This window comes from Cyrtonyx montezumae, unplaced genomic scaffold (genome assembly GCF_038088225.1).
Source record: "Cyrtonyx montezumae isolate F1298 unplaced genomic scaffold, pur_monq_1.0 scaffold_16, whole genome shotgun sequence".
Classification (NCBI taxonomy): domain Eukaryota; kingdom Metazoa; phylum Chordata; class Aves; order Galliformes; family Odontophoridae; genus Cyrtonyx; species Cyrtonyx montezumae.
The window spans coordinates 8,047,755-8,064,405 of record NW_027071892.1 but is presented as its reverse complement, the minus strand read 5'-3'; the positions used below and the strand labels follow the sequence as shown (position 1 = coordinate 8,064,405).

General features: G+C 42.4%; 2 protein-coding genes across 4 annotated transcripts in view; one reads left to right on the top strand and one right to left on the bottom strand.

Annotated features, from left to right (window-relative positions):
• Positions 1-8,870, bottom strand: part of ABCC6 (ATP binding cassette subfamily C member 6) — a 21,506-nt gene extending 12,636 nt beyond the window's left edge. For both annotated transcript variants that reach the window (XM_065732633.1, XM_065732634.1), the window contains exons 1-10: positions 8,599-8,870; positions 7,653-7,778; positions 6,973-7,034; positions 6,135-6,266; positions 5,227-5,439; positions 4,198-4,375; positions 3,607-3,768; positions 1,930-2,022; positions 1,165-1,368; positions 402-548 (exon numbers count right to left, since the gene is read on the bottom strand). In XM_065732633.1, coding sequence (XP_065588705.1) covers positions 402-548; positions 1,165-1,368; positions 1,930-2,022; positions 3,607-3,768; positions 4,198-4,375; positions 5,227-5,439; positions 6,135-6,266; positions 6,973-7,034; positions 7,653-7,778; positions 8,599-8,727 — 1,446 coding nt within the window. In that variant the 5' untranslated portion in view covers positions 8,728-8,870. The remainder of the gene's footprint in view (positions 1-401; positions 549-1,164; positions 1,369-1,929; positions 2,023-3,606; positions 3,769-4,197; positions 4,376-5,226; positions 5,440-6,134; positions 6,267-6,972; positions 7,035-7,652; positions 7,779-8,598) is intronic.
• The window catches only part of LOC136046201 (BOS complex subunit NOMO1), a 26,075-nt gene continuing 18,057 nt past the window's right edge, over positions 8,634-16,651 (top strand). Inside the window, exons 1-8 of one of the 2 annotated variants that reach the window (XM_065732636.1) lie at positions 8,634-8,716; positions 11,619-11,708; positions 13,007-13,052; positions 13,473-13,573; positions 13,697-13,803; positions 13,974-14,046; positions 14,581-14,733; positions 15,843-15,980. In XM_065732636.1, coding sequence (XP_065588708.1) covers positions 8,675-8,716; positions 11,619-11,708; positions 13,007-13,052; positions 13,473-13,573; positions 13,697-13,803; positions 13,974-14,046; positions 14,581-14,733; positions 15,843-15,980 — 750 coding nt within the window. In that variant the 5' untranslated portion in view covers positions 8,634-8,674. Of the gene's footprint in view, positions 8,717-11,106; positions 11,236-11,618; positions 11,709-13,006; positions 13,053-13,472; positions 13,574-13,696; positions 13,804-13,973; positions 14,047-14,580; positions 14,734-15,842; positions 15,981-16,651 lie in introns of those variants that run through there. The other variant, XM_065732635.1, reaches the window with a different exon arrangement.

Sequence of the window (16,651 nt, the reverse complement as noted above, 5' to 3'; positions counted from 1 at the left end):
TTCCCCTCTGTTCTGATCTCTGTGATTAAAAATGGAGCTATAAGCCCATCTGGGGTCTGTTTTGTAATTTAAGACTAATGGGTCTTCCAGGAGAAGTGAGGCACAGACACTGCCCAACAGAAAAGGCATTAGAACCCTGCCTCCTACAACACAATATTTATATGTCCCTGAAAGATTTAAGAGTTACTCCTGGGGACTGTTTTGTCAATAAATGGAGACGTTCTGAAAAACAGTACTTAAAAAATGCTTTTAGCTGCCAGTTCTTGTACTTCACTATTTCAAAATAGCAATTAAATACCTGGCCTGATTCTCAAAGCCATAAGACATTCCTACCTTTACCTTTTAATGGTGATATGTAAGAAAATACTTGTAGATGAAGAGAAATACAGCTTGCAGCTGACCTGAACAGCAGCATTTATGGAGAATGGCAGGAACGAGTGTGCCGTGTTCAGAATGTTGATCAGTGTTAAAGATACAAAGGCCTTCTGAGCATCCAGGATGTGTGTGTTATCCACCAGCGTGTAGACAGCAAACATGACAAATGCAATCTGGAAGGGAGCAAGACAAAACCATTTGCTTCAGACAAGGAAATGAGAATGATTCATAAGTGGCAGATCCCTTTCTAAATGCTCTGGAATTCATTTAGTTAAACTTAGGCTATCATCCATATATGTTGTACTGCTGTCCTGCAGATATTGCAGGCAAGGTCTTGCATGTTGGTGATAAACCAAGTGTGATTATTTGATGTTTGTTCTGCTTTAAGGAAGTTTAGGTGCTGCAGTCACAGTAAGATGAAAACACAGCCATCTTCCATTAAAGACGTACATGGCTGACCTGCAGCAGTATAAGCAAAAGTGGCTTGTGCAGGTACTGACTGTGTTATGAACTCTGTGTAGCTGGAGGTCTCCAGGTGGTTCCTACAGATCAGATGTAATCTGCTTAGAGCATATCATGAGACAAGGTGACGTGTGCACAGAACTGTTAGGGCAGTAAAAATCTGTGTGGTTGCTTCACTGGTGCTCAGTTCCTCCTCTGAGACCAACAGGAGCTCCACACAGGTACTGTCTTCAGCTGTCCAACAGGAAAATTCTGTCCAGACAGGACCACAAAGAAGAGAAGTGGAAGTAACAGTGCACGTTTTGTGTAGGAAGGTGAACCACTCACCAGGAAAGTTGATGAATGGAAAGAAGCTAGAGATGCTGAAAAGAGAATCTGAGATCTTTTTAGAGCCTGAAGTTCTTGCCTCCGGATAGCATGCACTTTCTCCGTGAAGGTTTTTTCCCAACCGTAGAGTTTGATTACTTTAATGTCACTAAGAATGGCATGAGTAAGCTTGGCCCGCTCATCTTTATGCTTCATCTGGGCCTCCTGTAATAAATGTTTGTCATTTAATTGGTTAAATATATAATTATACAATTGTTCTGAAAAAAACACCTTAATCCTGCATATGAGCTCTGAATACATTTCCCTGCAGTTGAACTGTGTATACTCTCTTGCTTGTAAATCTTTGAGGCTGGGAGACATTTTGCTTTTCTGCTTTAGACTATCGTTTTTACTGGCAGTACATACAAAACCAGAAAAGGTCAGTAAACACAAAGTAAAAAACAGAAGTAAAAGGTAGAAGAGCTCACTTCAAACCTCAAGTAAATTTGTAGGCTTTGAATTCTCCTAGGTTACTTAAGAAAGTCATAGTCATCATGAATAATAATAATTAACCCATCACTTAAAGCCAAATGATAGTGATACACACCAGTGCAAAGCTTAACAACTTGCCTGTTGTAATCATCAGCCTTTGATTTTTTCTGTAGCCTTGGGTTACATGTAATCCTTCCATAGGAGATCATGGCAGCCTTTAACATAGCTTTTGAAGTTGAATCCTACCAGAATTCATGTTAGTAAAAAGCTTCAGTTTTATGAAGCAAAATGTACCTGGAAATGACTCCTCTTCTTGGTGATCAAAAAATTCAGAGGCAAAAGAAAAAGGAATACAGCAATTGAAGTCAAGGCTGATGGCCCAAGGAGCTGCCAAGAGAGAAAAGGAAAATGGAGGAACTTCTGATTTTACTAGAAATGACAGTCTTCCACTCCCACTTTGCTCTCATTCCTTCTGCTTTGAAATCTGTGCTTAACATCCCTAAGGCTTTCCTCTAGTCCAGTCTTTGCCCTTCTTGGGAGTTGAGCTGCATAAGCACTGTGGAGTGTTAACACTCCAAGCAGGGTAACTCCTGTCATCATACTCTGCTGAATTTATTTGCTTTCCTTTTAGGAACTGGATTAGTGCTAAGGGAGATCCAGAAGGCACACTTGGTGCTTCAAGTCATTTGCTTCACACCTGCTCTTGGACTTATTAAGGAGGACATCTTGTGGCTGGCATATGGAATTGACACCAAACAAAAACAGGCTTTGTTTAGAAAATGAAACGATTCTTGCAACATAAATAACTAAATTAGCCTGAATTTACATCAGCTAGTGAGATGAAATGGCAGCCACTGAGTACAGTGCCACATACTCGTGGACAGTTCTCGAGTACCTGGGTTCATAGCTTGCACATCCAAACAGAGCTTGTTTCTTGTGGTTCAGTCATATCTCTGCAGACAGCTAGAAATGTGAGTGCTGGTATACAGACGAATGTATTCCCTACACAAATGGTCTATAAATACTAGCAAACAAAACATTCAATACTTTAAGTAACAGAGAAAGCAATCTCCAAGTTGCCACTGAAAACTCTCATGTAACTCCAACCACATGCTAACTCATTCAGCTTGGCAACATCACTAGAAAGGGATAATGAACTTTCAACAGTTTATACCATGGCTAGCAATTTACTTTCCAGGGTCATGGTACCCCCTGAGGCACCAGTCCATCCTACTTAGCAGAATAAGGTCTCAAAGGCCTTTGGAAAGCTCTTAGAAATTGTCTCTATTGTGCCAATACTTCCACTTTGCATGCTGCCAAAACAGGCAAAGTACAACCTTATCCTACTGAGAAAATATCATACACTGAATCAGGGGAAAAAGGAATCTTAATCCATTGTTTATTCTCATTTGGGTTTTGCTCTCTCCTTGCAAAACTCCTTGATATCTATGCAATTCAGCATATCCAGTACTCTTTTTGAATATCATATAACTTTGCTTCAGTTTCTTTCAGTAATCTTATGGTAACAAACCTTCAGGATGAAGTACATGGAGTTGTCACTACAGACCATTTTTCTTTATGTTCTGTTACTATGCAGAGGAGCTGCAACTGGACTTAGAGGCTGCAGTGGGCCCCTACATTTTGACTGAAACAAGAGCAGGCAAAGGAAAATCTCAGGTGGAAGTTTATCTGTCAGCTCAGAGCAATTATAGTCACAGATTTTTTTCTCTAAAAGAGACTGAATACCAAATATACAGGTAAGAAGATAGTGAAGGATCAGGTAAAACCTCTACACTAATAAAAATAACTTCTGACAATAGAAGTGAATTTTCCATGCTTCACAGCTAAGATAAACATCACAATTTCATGTTGTTCAGACCAGCAAAACTCTTAAGAAGAATTTTGAAAACTCCTTTGTCCTCTGATACCTAGAACAGAAGTCGATTGATATATACCATCATCATACTTCACCTGCCACAAGAAGACAAAGCAGATGATAATCCGAATAGGAGCAAGCCAGGTTCCATTAAAATAGATAATGAGATCCATTAGCTTTTGGACATCAACAGATACCAGATTAACAATTTCACCTACTGTTACTTCCTTCCTTGATGCATTAGACATGGTTAGGATCTAAACAGGGTAGAGAAGAAAGTATAAGCATAGTCAGACAACAGCTTTGATCCGAAAATTAAAAAAACTTCATTTTCCTTATAAAGAAAAAAAAGAGAAGGTTAAATCCTAGGTATTGAAAATGTGCTGGAATGTAAGACTTCACTTTAGCATGAAAAATTTACTCCCTTTCCCAACTATAATCTACAGCATAACAAAGATGATCTTTCCTTTTCTTGTCTTTCCCTTCAGAGGTAAGATCTGAAAAACAAACAGTAAACTGCCTCACATACTGTTCAGAGATGAATGTAGCACAGAATTATGTGCTAGAAGTACATCTCTTAATAACATATTCCCTGATATTGTTGAGAACAATGTAACAGCATCACAATTACTAATGTAGGGCTAGAAAAAAAAAAACAAAGTTGAAAAGGAAGCTTACAGTCTCACCTTCCTGTATACAAGCCCTGTTACTGCAGTTTTCAGTCTCAGTCCCAGAACAAGACACATGTACATATATCGTTGTTCAAACAGAGTCTGGAGACAAGCTAAAAGAACCAGAATGAAGGCATAGAAATAACCATGCCAGCTAGGGGCTTCTTGATCTTCAATGAACTCAAGGAAAAGACTGCAAGACAGAAGTACAATATCGATTAATCTCTATAGAACTGATGCAGTGTCAGAAATGAAGTAACACCACGGATTTTTCTATATTCTGTAGCTGACCTTTGTCAGTAAAATAGCAGAAGACATGGGAAAACTGCTAGGTATCCTGAGTCTGCAATATCTTTTTTTTTTTTTTTTCCATTTAGCCACTCTTGGTTTTGAAGTAATCTCTGATCTATCTCAGCATATTCTTCTGAGAAAAGATTTCGTTTCCAATGTGAAAAATGGATCTTGAATTCTGTGAATTTGTCAGAAATATGCAAATAAGGAGTGAGAATCTAAGGAACTCACTGAAATTTCCACAGATTCTTCTAAAGACTGAGAAGTGTTTTTGCCCTTGAAAATATACTGGATTGCAGATTTGTGTTGTACCAACATAATCCACAAAGCATAATGACTGACTAACTAAAGATGCTACTTAAGATGTGTAGGATGCTCAGCTGCATGCTTTATCAAGGAACATAGAACTGTAAATCTACAGCAGATTGCTGACAGCCTGTGCAGTGTATGCAATACACAGAACCACCAAATAATGCTTAGTTTTGTTCTAGCAAAGTTTTCACAAAGCTTAGGGCAACTGGTTCTTTCCACATCACAGTAAAGATAATACACACAGCTTTAGAAAGTAACATTGAATTGTCTATAGACTTAGAATGGTAATCCAGATCCTTTCAACAGCAATAGGAGACTGCAAAAGCTAAGTGTGTTTATCTGCTTCTGTGAGTGCTGACATATATTTCTCTGGGTGAGCTTGTACACAACAATATACATGTGGTGTTTCTTTTGGGAAATAAATTCTGAGAAGGCACATACCTCAGTATCTTGGGTATGGAGAACAAGAAGACATCACAGATAACTAAGCAGAGGGTGCTGAGTAAGAAATAGGTTCCAAATATGCTCCAAAACGCTTGCAGCAAGGTCCCGCTGTGGCTGTGCTCTGCCTGCAGTAGAACCTCTGTCTCTTCAGCTTCTGTGATACCAGTTTCAGTCTTCTGAGTCTTTTTAAAAGTAGCAAACTCCATTTTTCTAAAAGAACCAATGGAAAAGCTAGCTGTAACTGAAAAAAAATTGCATCTTCTGTTTTCAAAAAATCATTAAATATCTCAAACTGGGTTTCATGCCATGTCCAGTATAAATGCAGGTCAAATGATCCCTGACATAAAAAAAATACAGAACCAAGCTTCTAGGAATTAAAAGATGTTGTCCAGCATATTTCAACTCTTAAAAACTGGTTTTGAACAAAAACCCCTTAGTGTTTACCCACTGAATACAGAAGACACCCATGTTAATGGACAGATAATTCAGTGGGATGGAACCTTTAAACATTCATTCTGTCCAGATGGACAGGATGCTTTCAACTTTGTTGGAAGCACCAGCAAAGCTCACACTGAGAACCTGAGTATGTACTGAGGCTGTCTGGCGGATGTGGTGGATGCCTCATTCCTGGGGATGTTCAAGCTCAGTCTGGACTGGGCTCTGAGCAGCCTGATCTAGCTGGAGATGTCCCTTTTTGTTGCAGGAGAGTTGGTCTAAATGACCTTTGAAGGTCCCTTCCAACTTAAACGATTCTGCGATTTGATGGTGCATATCTGTGGGGAATGGAGCTTCAACTCTGTTCAGAGATGGCACACCACCCCCTGCGGGTATATTTGTTTATAGCACCTAAAGGAAAGAGAAACTGCCCAGCTGAATCCATGACACCCTGCAGGTTAAGTACTCACTGCTTCCTTCTGCTGTGATACTTCTTCCACTTCCTCTCAGCCCAGGCAACAATTTCTTCAGAGGAGTCCTCTTTCCTCACTGACCACAGGTCACCCACCCCCAAAGGCTGCCGACAGCCTTTCCAGACAAGCCTGGAGAAACAGTCAGCCACTAAGTAAGCACAGAAGTATTTATTGCACATAAAACATTTTCAACACAGATGGGCTTTAATTCAGTGCTTCACAGTGAATTCTGTAAACACTACTTAGGAATATCCTTTCCCTGAATACATATGAATATTTAGGAATGGCTGTTTTGCTTCAAATCCCCATGCTATCTTCTGTCGGCATAATTATTATTTGCAAGTAAGCCCTAATTCTCATTTTAGATGACACTGACAGTTGGGTCTCGGGCAGAGGGGGGACAGAGTTCATTTTAACTTAATTTGTGGCTTAAGTGAAACAGAGGAGGCATTACCATAGCTGACATAAGGCCCAAGGTATGCAATCATTTTACTTCTGAATGCTAAGCAGAAGGCTGGGCCAAAATCTTTTGAGGTTGCTGAGGTCTATTTAAAGGTTGAAAAGGCACTGGACAGGTAGCTGGGAGTGAGGAATTATTTGGAATCACAAATCTGTGTTTGAAACTCTTTTGAGAAAAATAAGTGACATTTTCTAATTTGATCTTGTGAGAATACCTCAAGTCCCCAGAGAGGAATTTAAAGCCTCACTACATAAGTTAACCTGGGGACAGAGATCACTCAACTGCTTCTCTTCTATACCCTCTCTTATTCTACAGTCGTTTTTTTTTTTTTCCTGATACTATAGCAAAACTCTGTCTTTTTCTGTGTTTCCTTACCCAGAGAACCACCAGTATGTGATTTTGGACAGAAAAGAGCTGCTGGCTTCTGGACACTCATTCTGATGGGAAAAAAACACACATGATATTTATATGGAGGAAAGGGAACATCATATGATATCCCTTCTGCACTTTTCCAAGAAAAACAATGAGAAGGCTGCCCAGCCCCCACTCCTCACCTCTGACAGTGTAAGTGTATTGTGAGGGATCAATAAGACTTGAGAGGATTAGATTTTGAATAATGTCTCAGAATACCTTCCTTCATATCTGAAGATGTTTACTTTCTGTAGCATGTGTAGGGCACCTGCTTTGGCAGGGGGGTTGGACTCAGTGATCTCTTGAGATCCCTTCCAACCCCTATGATTCTATGATTCTATGTAGTCCTGCCATACATGTACCTCAGACAGAGGAACGTACTGTTTTACCAAAGACAGGCAGAAGCAAAGTAAGCCCTACATGCTGGTTTCAATGAAAACAAGCAGGAGTGTGGATAGGTCATGAGTTTCTCAAAAAAAACATAGAGAGATGGAGTTGTTATCCCCAGTTCTGCTGTTTACCTTTTGAAACCACTGGCCTTTATACAGAATGTTGTTTGAATCTCATGTTTCTGTGTATCCTCAGAAGTTCAAACTTGTCTGAGCAGTGAAGCAAAGCATTATGAAAACCTACATTATACTTACAGAGCTGTTGGCAGCATTCGAGAAGAAGGGAGGGTGATCAACTAAGCAGAATAACACAAGTTCACCAAGCACCAGGCTAGTGTAAAGGTAAGTGACAACATGGTGGGAAAAGTCTTCCAAGAATCCCTAAGAAACAGAATACTACTGAGAATGTGGTAAAAATTATTCACATTAAATCAATGGGGAAAGGTGGCTTTCCCATACTCTACAAGCCATAACCTAAGAGGGTTTTTTTTTTTTTTTTTTTTTTATACTTACATTTATTTAAGTTATAATCATGGAGCTACTGAAATAACTCCTAGAACTGGAACTCCAGAAACTGATGAATAATGGACTCATTTATCATTTATAGTAATGCTTTACAATGAGACTTCACAGTATACTTAAGTCATATGTCCACATTGCATAACTGTTTAGAGAACTTGTGATGCTTTGAGGCACAGATTGTGCTCACACAGTGGGATAAGTCATTGACAGAATGAAGCAGCTGCTGGGTTTTATTAAGATGGGTGTACGGGGGTCCACGAAGGGCTCTCTGTTATGACCAAGAAAGAAAGACAAAAAAGAAAAACAAACAAACAAAAACAAAGCAAACAAACAACAACAACAACAAAACAAGGTAGAGGTCTGAATACTTCTTTCATAGCAAGAATTGGTGAGCTGTTAATTCTAGAAGATGTCTGGAGCCTGAGCATAAGGCTACACTTTGTAACACTGTTTACATTCATTTGCTTTTATTCACATATGAAATCTGCTGAACACTCAGAAAAACATGTTTTGTCTGTATTGAAAGGGATAATACGAGTAGAGATCAGAGTCAATCGTTTTTCTCAGCACAGACCTGAAGAAAGGAATTCAGTTCTTTGCATCACTATGAATGCGGCAAAAAGAACCACACTGTTCAGCCTTCATAGCCTTTATGTTAAAGATACGTGATTTCACTTACTCTTTCCAGGCCACGTTGGATTTTGGAACTAAAGGTCACAACTGCAGACAAGAATGTGAGCAGCCAGTAAATCAGCATGATGCCTGAAGACCGGATACCCATCATTCTTTCTGCTTGGGTAAGGAACATGGCAAGGATCTGTGAGGAAGCAGAGAAACCTCCAAATAAATAGCTGGTAATGAAATGCCAAACATTATTATCAAGTTAATGGACACAGTAAAGCAAAGTCAGTTAGCTTCTTGCCCAAAGATTTCAAGATGCTTAGAGCTGGAGTACTGTTAAGGCTAAAACTGAACATATTGCGAGCAGTTTGCACTGCAGAATGTCACTACTGAAAGGCAAGTAACAAAACTACAATGGGGCCAACAGGCTGGAAGGCTCCAGGCTATGAAGGTGCCATGGCAGAAGGGGAGGAGAGGCATTTAGTCAAAAAGAAATCCCATTTCATTCATTAAGAGCCAACCGTAGTAACATACTGTGGTTGTGGGAAACTGGATCTTGTCCTGTTGTTATAAAACCTTCTTGAAAATATTATTGCTGCTTTGGCTCTTGTGAGGTATACTCAACCCTCAGAGCTATGTGATGTAGCTGTATATCCACTGCCTCAACTCTGATCCCCTGCTGCTTCATACAGCAGAAACTCACAGAGCATAGTTCCAGCCTTATATTGTGTTCAAAGATGCTCAGAAGCATAGGGAATACTGGAAGTGTCCCTGGAGGGCTAAGGACACGTACAGACAGGACAAAAGAATTACCATTGTGATTCCCAGCACTGCAGGGCTAATGAAGAATGCTGGAGTCCGAGGGATTCCTTGGCTTATTTCCCATAGCACAAAGAAGACATTAGAAAAAGACAGTATTACCAGGAGGAATCCAAGGACCTGGGGCAGAGACAGCAAACACATGTTGGAATGAAGTAAAACAATGCTGGGCCAGCCTACTGAACTGACTGCTCCAAGCAGGCTGGGCTGTAAGACTGAAGAGGTAGAAGAGCAGGTTTGAGACAGGGAGCACTAGGGGAAGGAGCAGGAAACTACGTGGAGCTACAGGGGAAAAGATCTTGTGACAGTTATTCCTGAAGATTTACTTGATTTGTACTGATCTGACTTAACCTGAGTGAGCAAATGTCAATACAAACAGACATGGATCATCAGAAGAGAGTTAATGATTTATAAAAATAAACTTATGCATCAAAGTTGCAATAACCTTAGGATCAAACCCCATCCTCCACTATTACCATTTTGATTTTGAAGATGTGGGACATCCTGATATAGCCTTTGTTTTGGTGTCGAAGATACAGGTAGTAGAAGGGAAAACAAATCCACAGATAGGCACAGGGGATCCAAGCAAGGACCGTGTTCTCAAAGCACCAGGTAAATCTTGGGCTGTTGGTGTACCACGTCTGGTTCCAGTCCTGCCACAGAACCAGCGCAGAAGTGAAACAGTAAAGCTAATGTATGTGGGATTTCAGCAGCCAGTGCAAACTGCTCATACTCCAACTGAGATGATGTTGAAGAAACTTGACTTAAGAGTTTCAAATACGAAGAGCATTGGGCGAGACAGAGAGAGAGCTGCTGGGGACAGAGGCTGCAGGAGAGGGACTGGCAGCAGTGCTGCAGGGAATGGAAAGAGGAGAAAACGGTTTGAAAAGTACCGGAGAAAATGAACCATGTATCAGAACTAAAGAGGAAAAAAAAGAGAAAGGGGAAATTTAAGTTACTGAATGTGAAATGAGAAAAAATAATTTTGGAATCAAAAAGAGTAATGGCATTTGGGAACCATCGGAATGGCCAGCAGCAAACGCCTGGTGCAACAGAGATAAGGAGGAGAGAAGCGCCCGCGGCACCAAGTTCATCACAGCTGCATTTCCCCAGCTGTTTCTATAACCCAACAGTAACTGCTCGCACCGCGGGCAAGCAGCGTGGTGCCCAAGCCCGAGCAGCCCGGTGGGAACGGCTCGGCCCGCGCCTCGCGCACAGAACGCGTTTTGGCTGTATCGCTGCTGCCGGCCCAGGGCTGCCCCGGCCCGGCCCGGCCCTCACTCACCCAGAGCCCGGCGGAGCCCTCCCGAGAGCCGCACAGCCGGCCCGCCGCCATGCCGCCCGCGGAGCAGCGCTGGGCGGCCCCGCCGCCGCCTCCCGGTACCGCGTCCTGAGCGGGAAGCGGCGGAGAGCCCCGCGCCGACCGCGGTGGGGGCAAAGAGAGCAAAGTCCGACCGGGCGCTGCCAGAGGGTGAAGGGGACGGCCGCAGTCCGCGGGGGCAGGAGGCGGAGGTGCGGCTCGGGGCTCGCTGGGAGGCGCTTGGGCCGGAGCGGATCGGGAGCGGCGGCGCCCCGAGGCGCGGGTCGGGCTGCCACGGCCCCACCCCGTGCCCCCACCCCGTGCCCCCACCCCGGGGCAGCGGGGCCGCCGGGCCGGCAGGGGGCAGCAGGGAGCAGCACCGGTCCCGCCCCGCCCCGCCCGGGCCCTTCCGGAAGCGCGGCGCTGAGTCAGCTCGGCGGTGGCGGCATGGGGCTGTGGGCCGCCGCGCTGTGCTGCGCGCTGTGCTGCGCCGTGGCGCGGGGCTCCGAGGACATCGTGGTGGGCTGCGGCGGCTTCGTCAAGTCTGACGTGGAGATCAACTACTCCCTCATCGAGGTGCGCGCCGTCGCCGGCCCTCTCGCAGCGCCGCGCCGCGCCGCGGGACCCCTCTTCCCCCCCCCCCCCCCCGCGCCGCCGCCCTCTGCCCCTTTCCCTCCGCAGCCGCGGGCGGGCGGCCCTGCGGGTGGCGGCCGGGATCGGCCCCGACTGCCGCAGCACTGCTCGAGGTGATTGATTTCTGCCCAGCCCTGAGCTGAGCTCCGTGCCGGCGGTCGCCTGGATGCGGTGCAGTAAAGCTTTGCCCCGTTGCCTCCGCTGTCGCTGGGGGCGGGCACCCTCTGCTGCATAAAAACGCTTGTTAGGAGAACTCCTGGTTCCACCTTTGGTCACATTTCTTAATGTGTCTCTTTGTGTTGTTTTCTTTTGTTTATTTCTTATAGATAAAGTTGTACACAAAGCATGGCACTCTCAAATACCAAACAGATTGCGCTCCAAACAACGGCTATTTCATGATTCCCCTCTATGATAAGGTAAGGAACCAAAGTACTGCTGTGTCTGCTCTGCCATCAGAACAGAGCGCATCACGAAGCGTTTGGATCATAAGTTCATAAGTTCATAAGTTCATAAGGTTGGAAAGGACCTATAAGATCATCTAGTCCAACCATCCTCCTATCACTATCTCTACCCGACTACTAAATTGTAGGATCAAATTAAAAATTAGGACTACTAAATTGTGGATCAGTGCAAATTAGGACTACTAAATTGTGGATCAGTGCATGATGTAGTCAGTCTTGGGTCCAGCTTCCTTTCTTGTTCATTGCCCATTTGTAATATGCCTATTCTGTTTCTCAGTGGGGTAACGGTGAGGAAGCCAGGCAGCTTTAGCACCAGGTCACTGAGTGTGAGGTGCTGTCGTTGCAGACAGCTGTGTGATGGTCACAGCTGTACAAATTCTGTAAGAAAAATACAGGTTCTCATAGTCTGAGTACAGATAACTCTTTCAGTTACCTCCAACAGCAACAGCAGTGAATGTGCTGTATCTCTTTCGGTGTGACTGAATGGAAAATAACTTGCATGGCTAATTGCTGTTATTAGAAATGACTTATGCATTAATATAATTAAATGGAAGCTTAGACTGTAGCAGGATTTTGATGTTTATGTAGGCTGGAAAAATGTTTATGTTCAACTTAAATAAAGCTGCCCAAAGTAATCTGAGTGTTTTGCTCTTGTAAAGAATTGGTGAACTTGAGGTTTGGAAAGAAATCCTTCCACTTCAAATCTGAGGACATAAGACATGTCTAATCTCAGCAGTTTCGTTCTTAGGTCTCAGGGCCTTTAATGGCCAAACTTCAGAGCCCACGTGGTATCAGCTGATTTAAAGAGGATTTCTGTGTAGATTGATGCCTTTTCAGCACAGAGCTTTTAGTAGGATCAGAATTTTGTTATCTCATGTTTGGGCAGAACGCTGTGTTCTCACCGGGTGGTTCTGCTCCAAAGGCAGATTTAGAGCACATCTGTTGAGGCAGGCAGGGGGATTTGAACACTTTCTAACACTGAGCTGCTTGTGCATGAGCCAGGTTTGATGTGATGCTGCTTAATTCTTGCTCTTAGCTGTCAGGACACAAGCCCAGCATTGCGGCCTGGCTGGGATGGCTCTTTGAATGCAGCGTAATAGTAGGTGGAAGAGGAGGAGGATGGGGTACTCGGGTCTTGTATAACTCTCTGCAGCATCGTGCTTGTATCCTGACTTTAATTTTTCATCCTTTAGTTAAATTGAATTCACATCAATGAAGGCTGTTACTGCTTTTTTTTTTAATTATTATTTTAGGGGGATTTCATTCTTAAAATTGAGCCTCCTCTGGGATGGAGTTTTGGTAAGTGTTCATACCTCCTATAATGGGGCAGTGTATTTGCAGTGTGGGGCTTCAAGTACCGCTAGCTTGCAGTTGGCAGGGAGAAATTACATGCTGTTCAAAAGACATAAACCTTAGTAGGTTTTAATAAATGTACTTTACAGTAGTAAAATAGAGCTGTAAGGTGGATACTGATAAAGTAACACATGAACTAATACAAAGGAATGTGCATCTCTGATAGGAGTGGTTTTAATGGGGTGAGGAATGATTTTCAGCATCAGAATTTGTGGGTAGTTAACTTGGTTAAGATAAGGCTTGCAGAGCGCAGCCAGCATGCTTGAGCTAGTGCATTTCTGGAGAGTTTTGTAAGGCTGAAATAGAGTATCTCTGTGAGTCCTTTATCAGTAACTACTATGCTGCTTCATTGTTTCTCCCCTCCAGAGCCTACCAGTGTAGACATCCATGTAGATGGCATTAATGACATTTGCACAAAGGGCGGCGATATTAACTTTGTGTTCACAGGGTTTTCTGTGAATGGAAAGGTCAGACTCCTTTATATTTATTTATTCCGTCTTATGTTAATTCAGCTGTCACAAAAACATTCTACTTTACCTCTGCTAGTTATTTTTATCCACTTATGCTCTGGTTTCGCTTCATTCTGACAGGTTCTCAGCAAAGGTCAGGCGTTAGGTCCTGCTGGAGTCCAGGTTGAACTGAGAAGTGCTGGCAGTGATGTAAACTTACAAGCAACTGTTACTCAGCCTGGAGGAAAGTGAGTGTGGGACTATGCAGGTGTGCATGCCTCATCTGTTTGCACAGGATTCTGCCGTCATGATTAGGATTACAAAAGTTTTGAAATACACAAAGAATATGAATTGCTTTTCTGTAAGCAGGTGTTAATGTCTGTCTCTTAAGCAACATCACCTTTTTCTTGCTTTACAGGTTTGCTTTCTTTAAAGTACTTCCTGGTGAATACGAAATCTTTGCATCTCATCCCACCTGGATGTTGAAAGAGGTTAGAGCCTAAAAAAAGTTCTATTTGACGTTAGTGAGGGTGTGTTAACTAGACCTTGTCTTGGATCAGCTGCTGTGAGTGAGAGATTCTGTGAGTGGACTTGGTTAATGCAATTTTCCTAAGTTTAGCTGAGGCAGACAAGAAACTGTCTTGTGCAGGCCTAATTTAGAGCTAGTAGAGCCAGCTGGGGAAGGACTGTTAATGAGCTCCTGCTTTATGTTTTCTAAGCATATACATTCTGTAGGAAATTGGAGGTTATAGCAGATGCTCTAATCCTTTTCTCTCAGACTGTTTGCTTTCTGAGCTCTCAAGTCCTGGCCAATTCCTAAATCAGTGAAACAGTAAAGGCACCAAGGTATGACTGCAAAACAGCTAAATCCTTCTGTTTTGAATAGCTTGTGGATTTTCTTCAGTTCTGCTATTCTGGGTTCTTTATTTCTGATGTTGAATACTTCGCCTCTGATTGTCATTTAGAGCTGTGAACAAGATCTAACATCTAGTTCTGATGCAAATGTCTGTGCTTTGGTATTTCAGTCAAACACGGTGGTACGGGTGACCAGTTCTAATGCTTATGCTGCCAGCCCTCTGATTGTTGCTGGCTACAATGTGTCTGGGTCAGTAAGGAGTGATGGAGAACCAATGAAAGGGGTCATGTTCCTGCTTTTCTCCCCCTCAGTCACCAAAGAGGTAATGGTGTTTCAGAAGCTTTTCAGTACAAATGTGGAGATAAGTGGAAAGCAGTTAAAATAGCTTTGTGTACTCATAGTGCCCTGCTTCTTACCTGTTCATCTTGAGTTTGTCTCATAAAAGACATAAACTGCACAGCCTTTCCAACTGTTTTTTTTCAAGGTTTTTGTATATGTTTATTTGTTTTCATTTTGTAGTGAGGCCCTTGTGATACACAGTTTGTGTGTGTGCTCAGTTTTCATATGACTTCAACGGAATTACTCAGACATGTAACACAGTAGCTGTTTAAAAGTTGGCAACATTGAGGCTTAAGGTCTTTGTATTTTTCAGACACAAGAAGTTAGCAGTTTATTTTAATTTCAACTCTTTGATATCTTTCCATTATTGTTCTCAAGCGATTGGGTTTCCCAGCACTCAGGTTGTTCAAGGGCATAGAAAATTAAGACTTGAGCTGAAGCAGACAACAAATGCAAAATATAAAGTCGTTCACTGCATCTTGTTGCTCTGTATATTCACTGTGGGTCAGCAAGGTTAAGGGCTACAGTTATAAGACAGCATTTTTCAACTTGATTCTTTTTTGCATATTGAATGTTTGGTAAATATGTTCCCTCATAAGGATTACAGTCCTCCATTGTGAAGGATTAGCTTCTGGAAAGAGTGAATTTATTGCCAAACAAACCTTGAATTTCTCTATGCAGTAGCTGTAATGCTGTAATTTCCCTTCAACATAAGATCTGAATCACTTTTTGCCCTTGTGATTTGAAATCAAAGATCAGTAGCTTCTGTTGCCACCTTGAAAGCGTGTTATTTATGAAAGACTGTGGAACATTTGATAGTGTACTGTGATTTAATATGCAGAGTAGAGCTCTGTTCTGTAACGTTAACTTTGTCCTCAGAACTGAAGTCAGTTAACGTTAAGACATGCAGTGCAGTTCTGAAGTTGGTTTTTGGTTGCTTTTTCTCTTTTACCTACACAAGAATTGTAAGCTGTGCTGTCAAACTTTGTCTTAAAATGGTTTTCATACTTCCCATCCTTCATTCTCAGTATAGTATTTTGAGTTGTGCGTGTCCCCAAATTATTTTCTGTGTTCTCTCATTTATTGTCACAGGATGTTGTGGGCTGTGATATTTCTCCCGTGGATGGATTCCAGTCACGAGATGAATCTCTCTCCTATTTGTGTAATGTTGTATCAAAAGAAGATGGATCTTTCAGCTTTCTTTCCCTTCCAAGTGGGAAATACACTGTGGTATGTTTGTTTATCCACTGAGCTGTTAACTTTTGCTTTCTAAGCTAGCTCATGCGTAATTTTATAGCTACTAAAATAGAATTAGTTGAAATATTTTTAGTAGGGTCAATTATTTTCAAAAGGAGAATCCAACCTAAAGCATTTAGCAGTGAAATAAATTGCTGTGTTAGAGCTTGGTGGTGTGATTTCTGGGAAAGGACTATGTTTACCTGCATACATTGGCCACTCACAGAACCACCCCTGGGGACTGATGGAAGGCTGAAAGCTTCAGCAGGCTGTGGCTGCCCCACACCCTTTAAGTTCCCTGTTTTCTTTTTGTCCATTTTCTTCATTTATGTCCAGGAAGTATGAGAGCTTTGTTGTCTGTGCAATGCCTAGGATGTTGGCCTTGCAGTCTCAACCTGCATGATCTAGAAGTGGGATTCAAGCTTGCCTCATTCTTTTAATCCTCCAGTGATAGTGTATTCTCTTATATAAACTCTCTTCAAGCTCTCACACAAATACCAAGTGCCTTCTGAGTGGAGGGTTCTTCTGTTTTTTTTTCATGTGTTCTCATATGGTTTCCATCAAAATATTTGAAATACTGCCTTTATTTTCATCTCTGTTACTCTGAATTATTTTTCCAAGAAGTTTGTAGCCCATTTGGCCATTCATAGAGGTGTCTGTTAGCA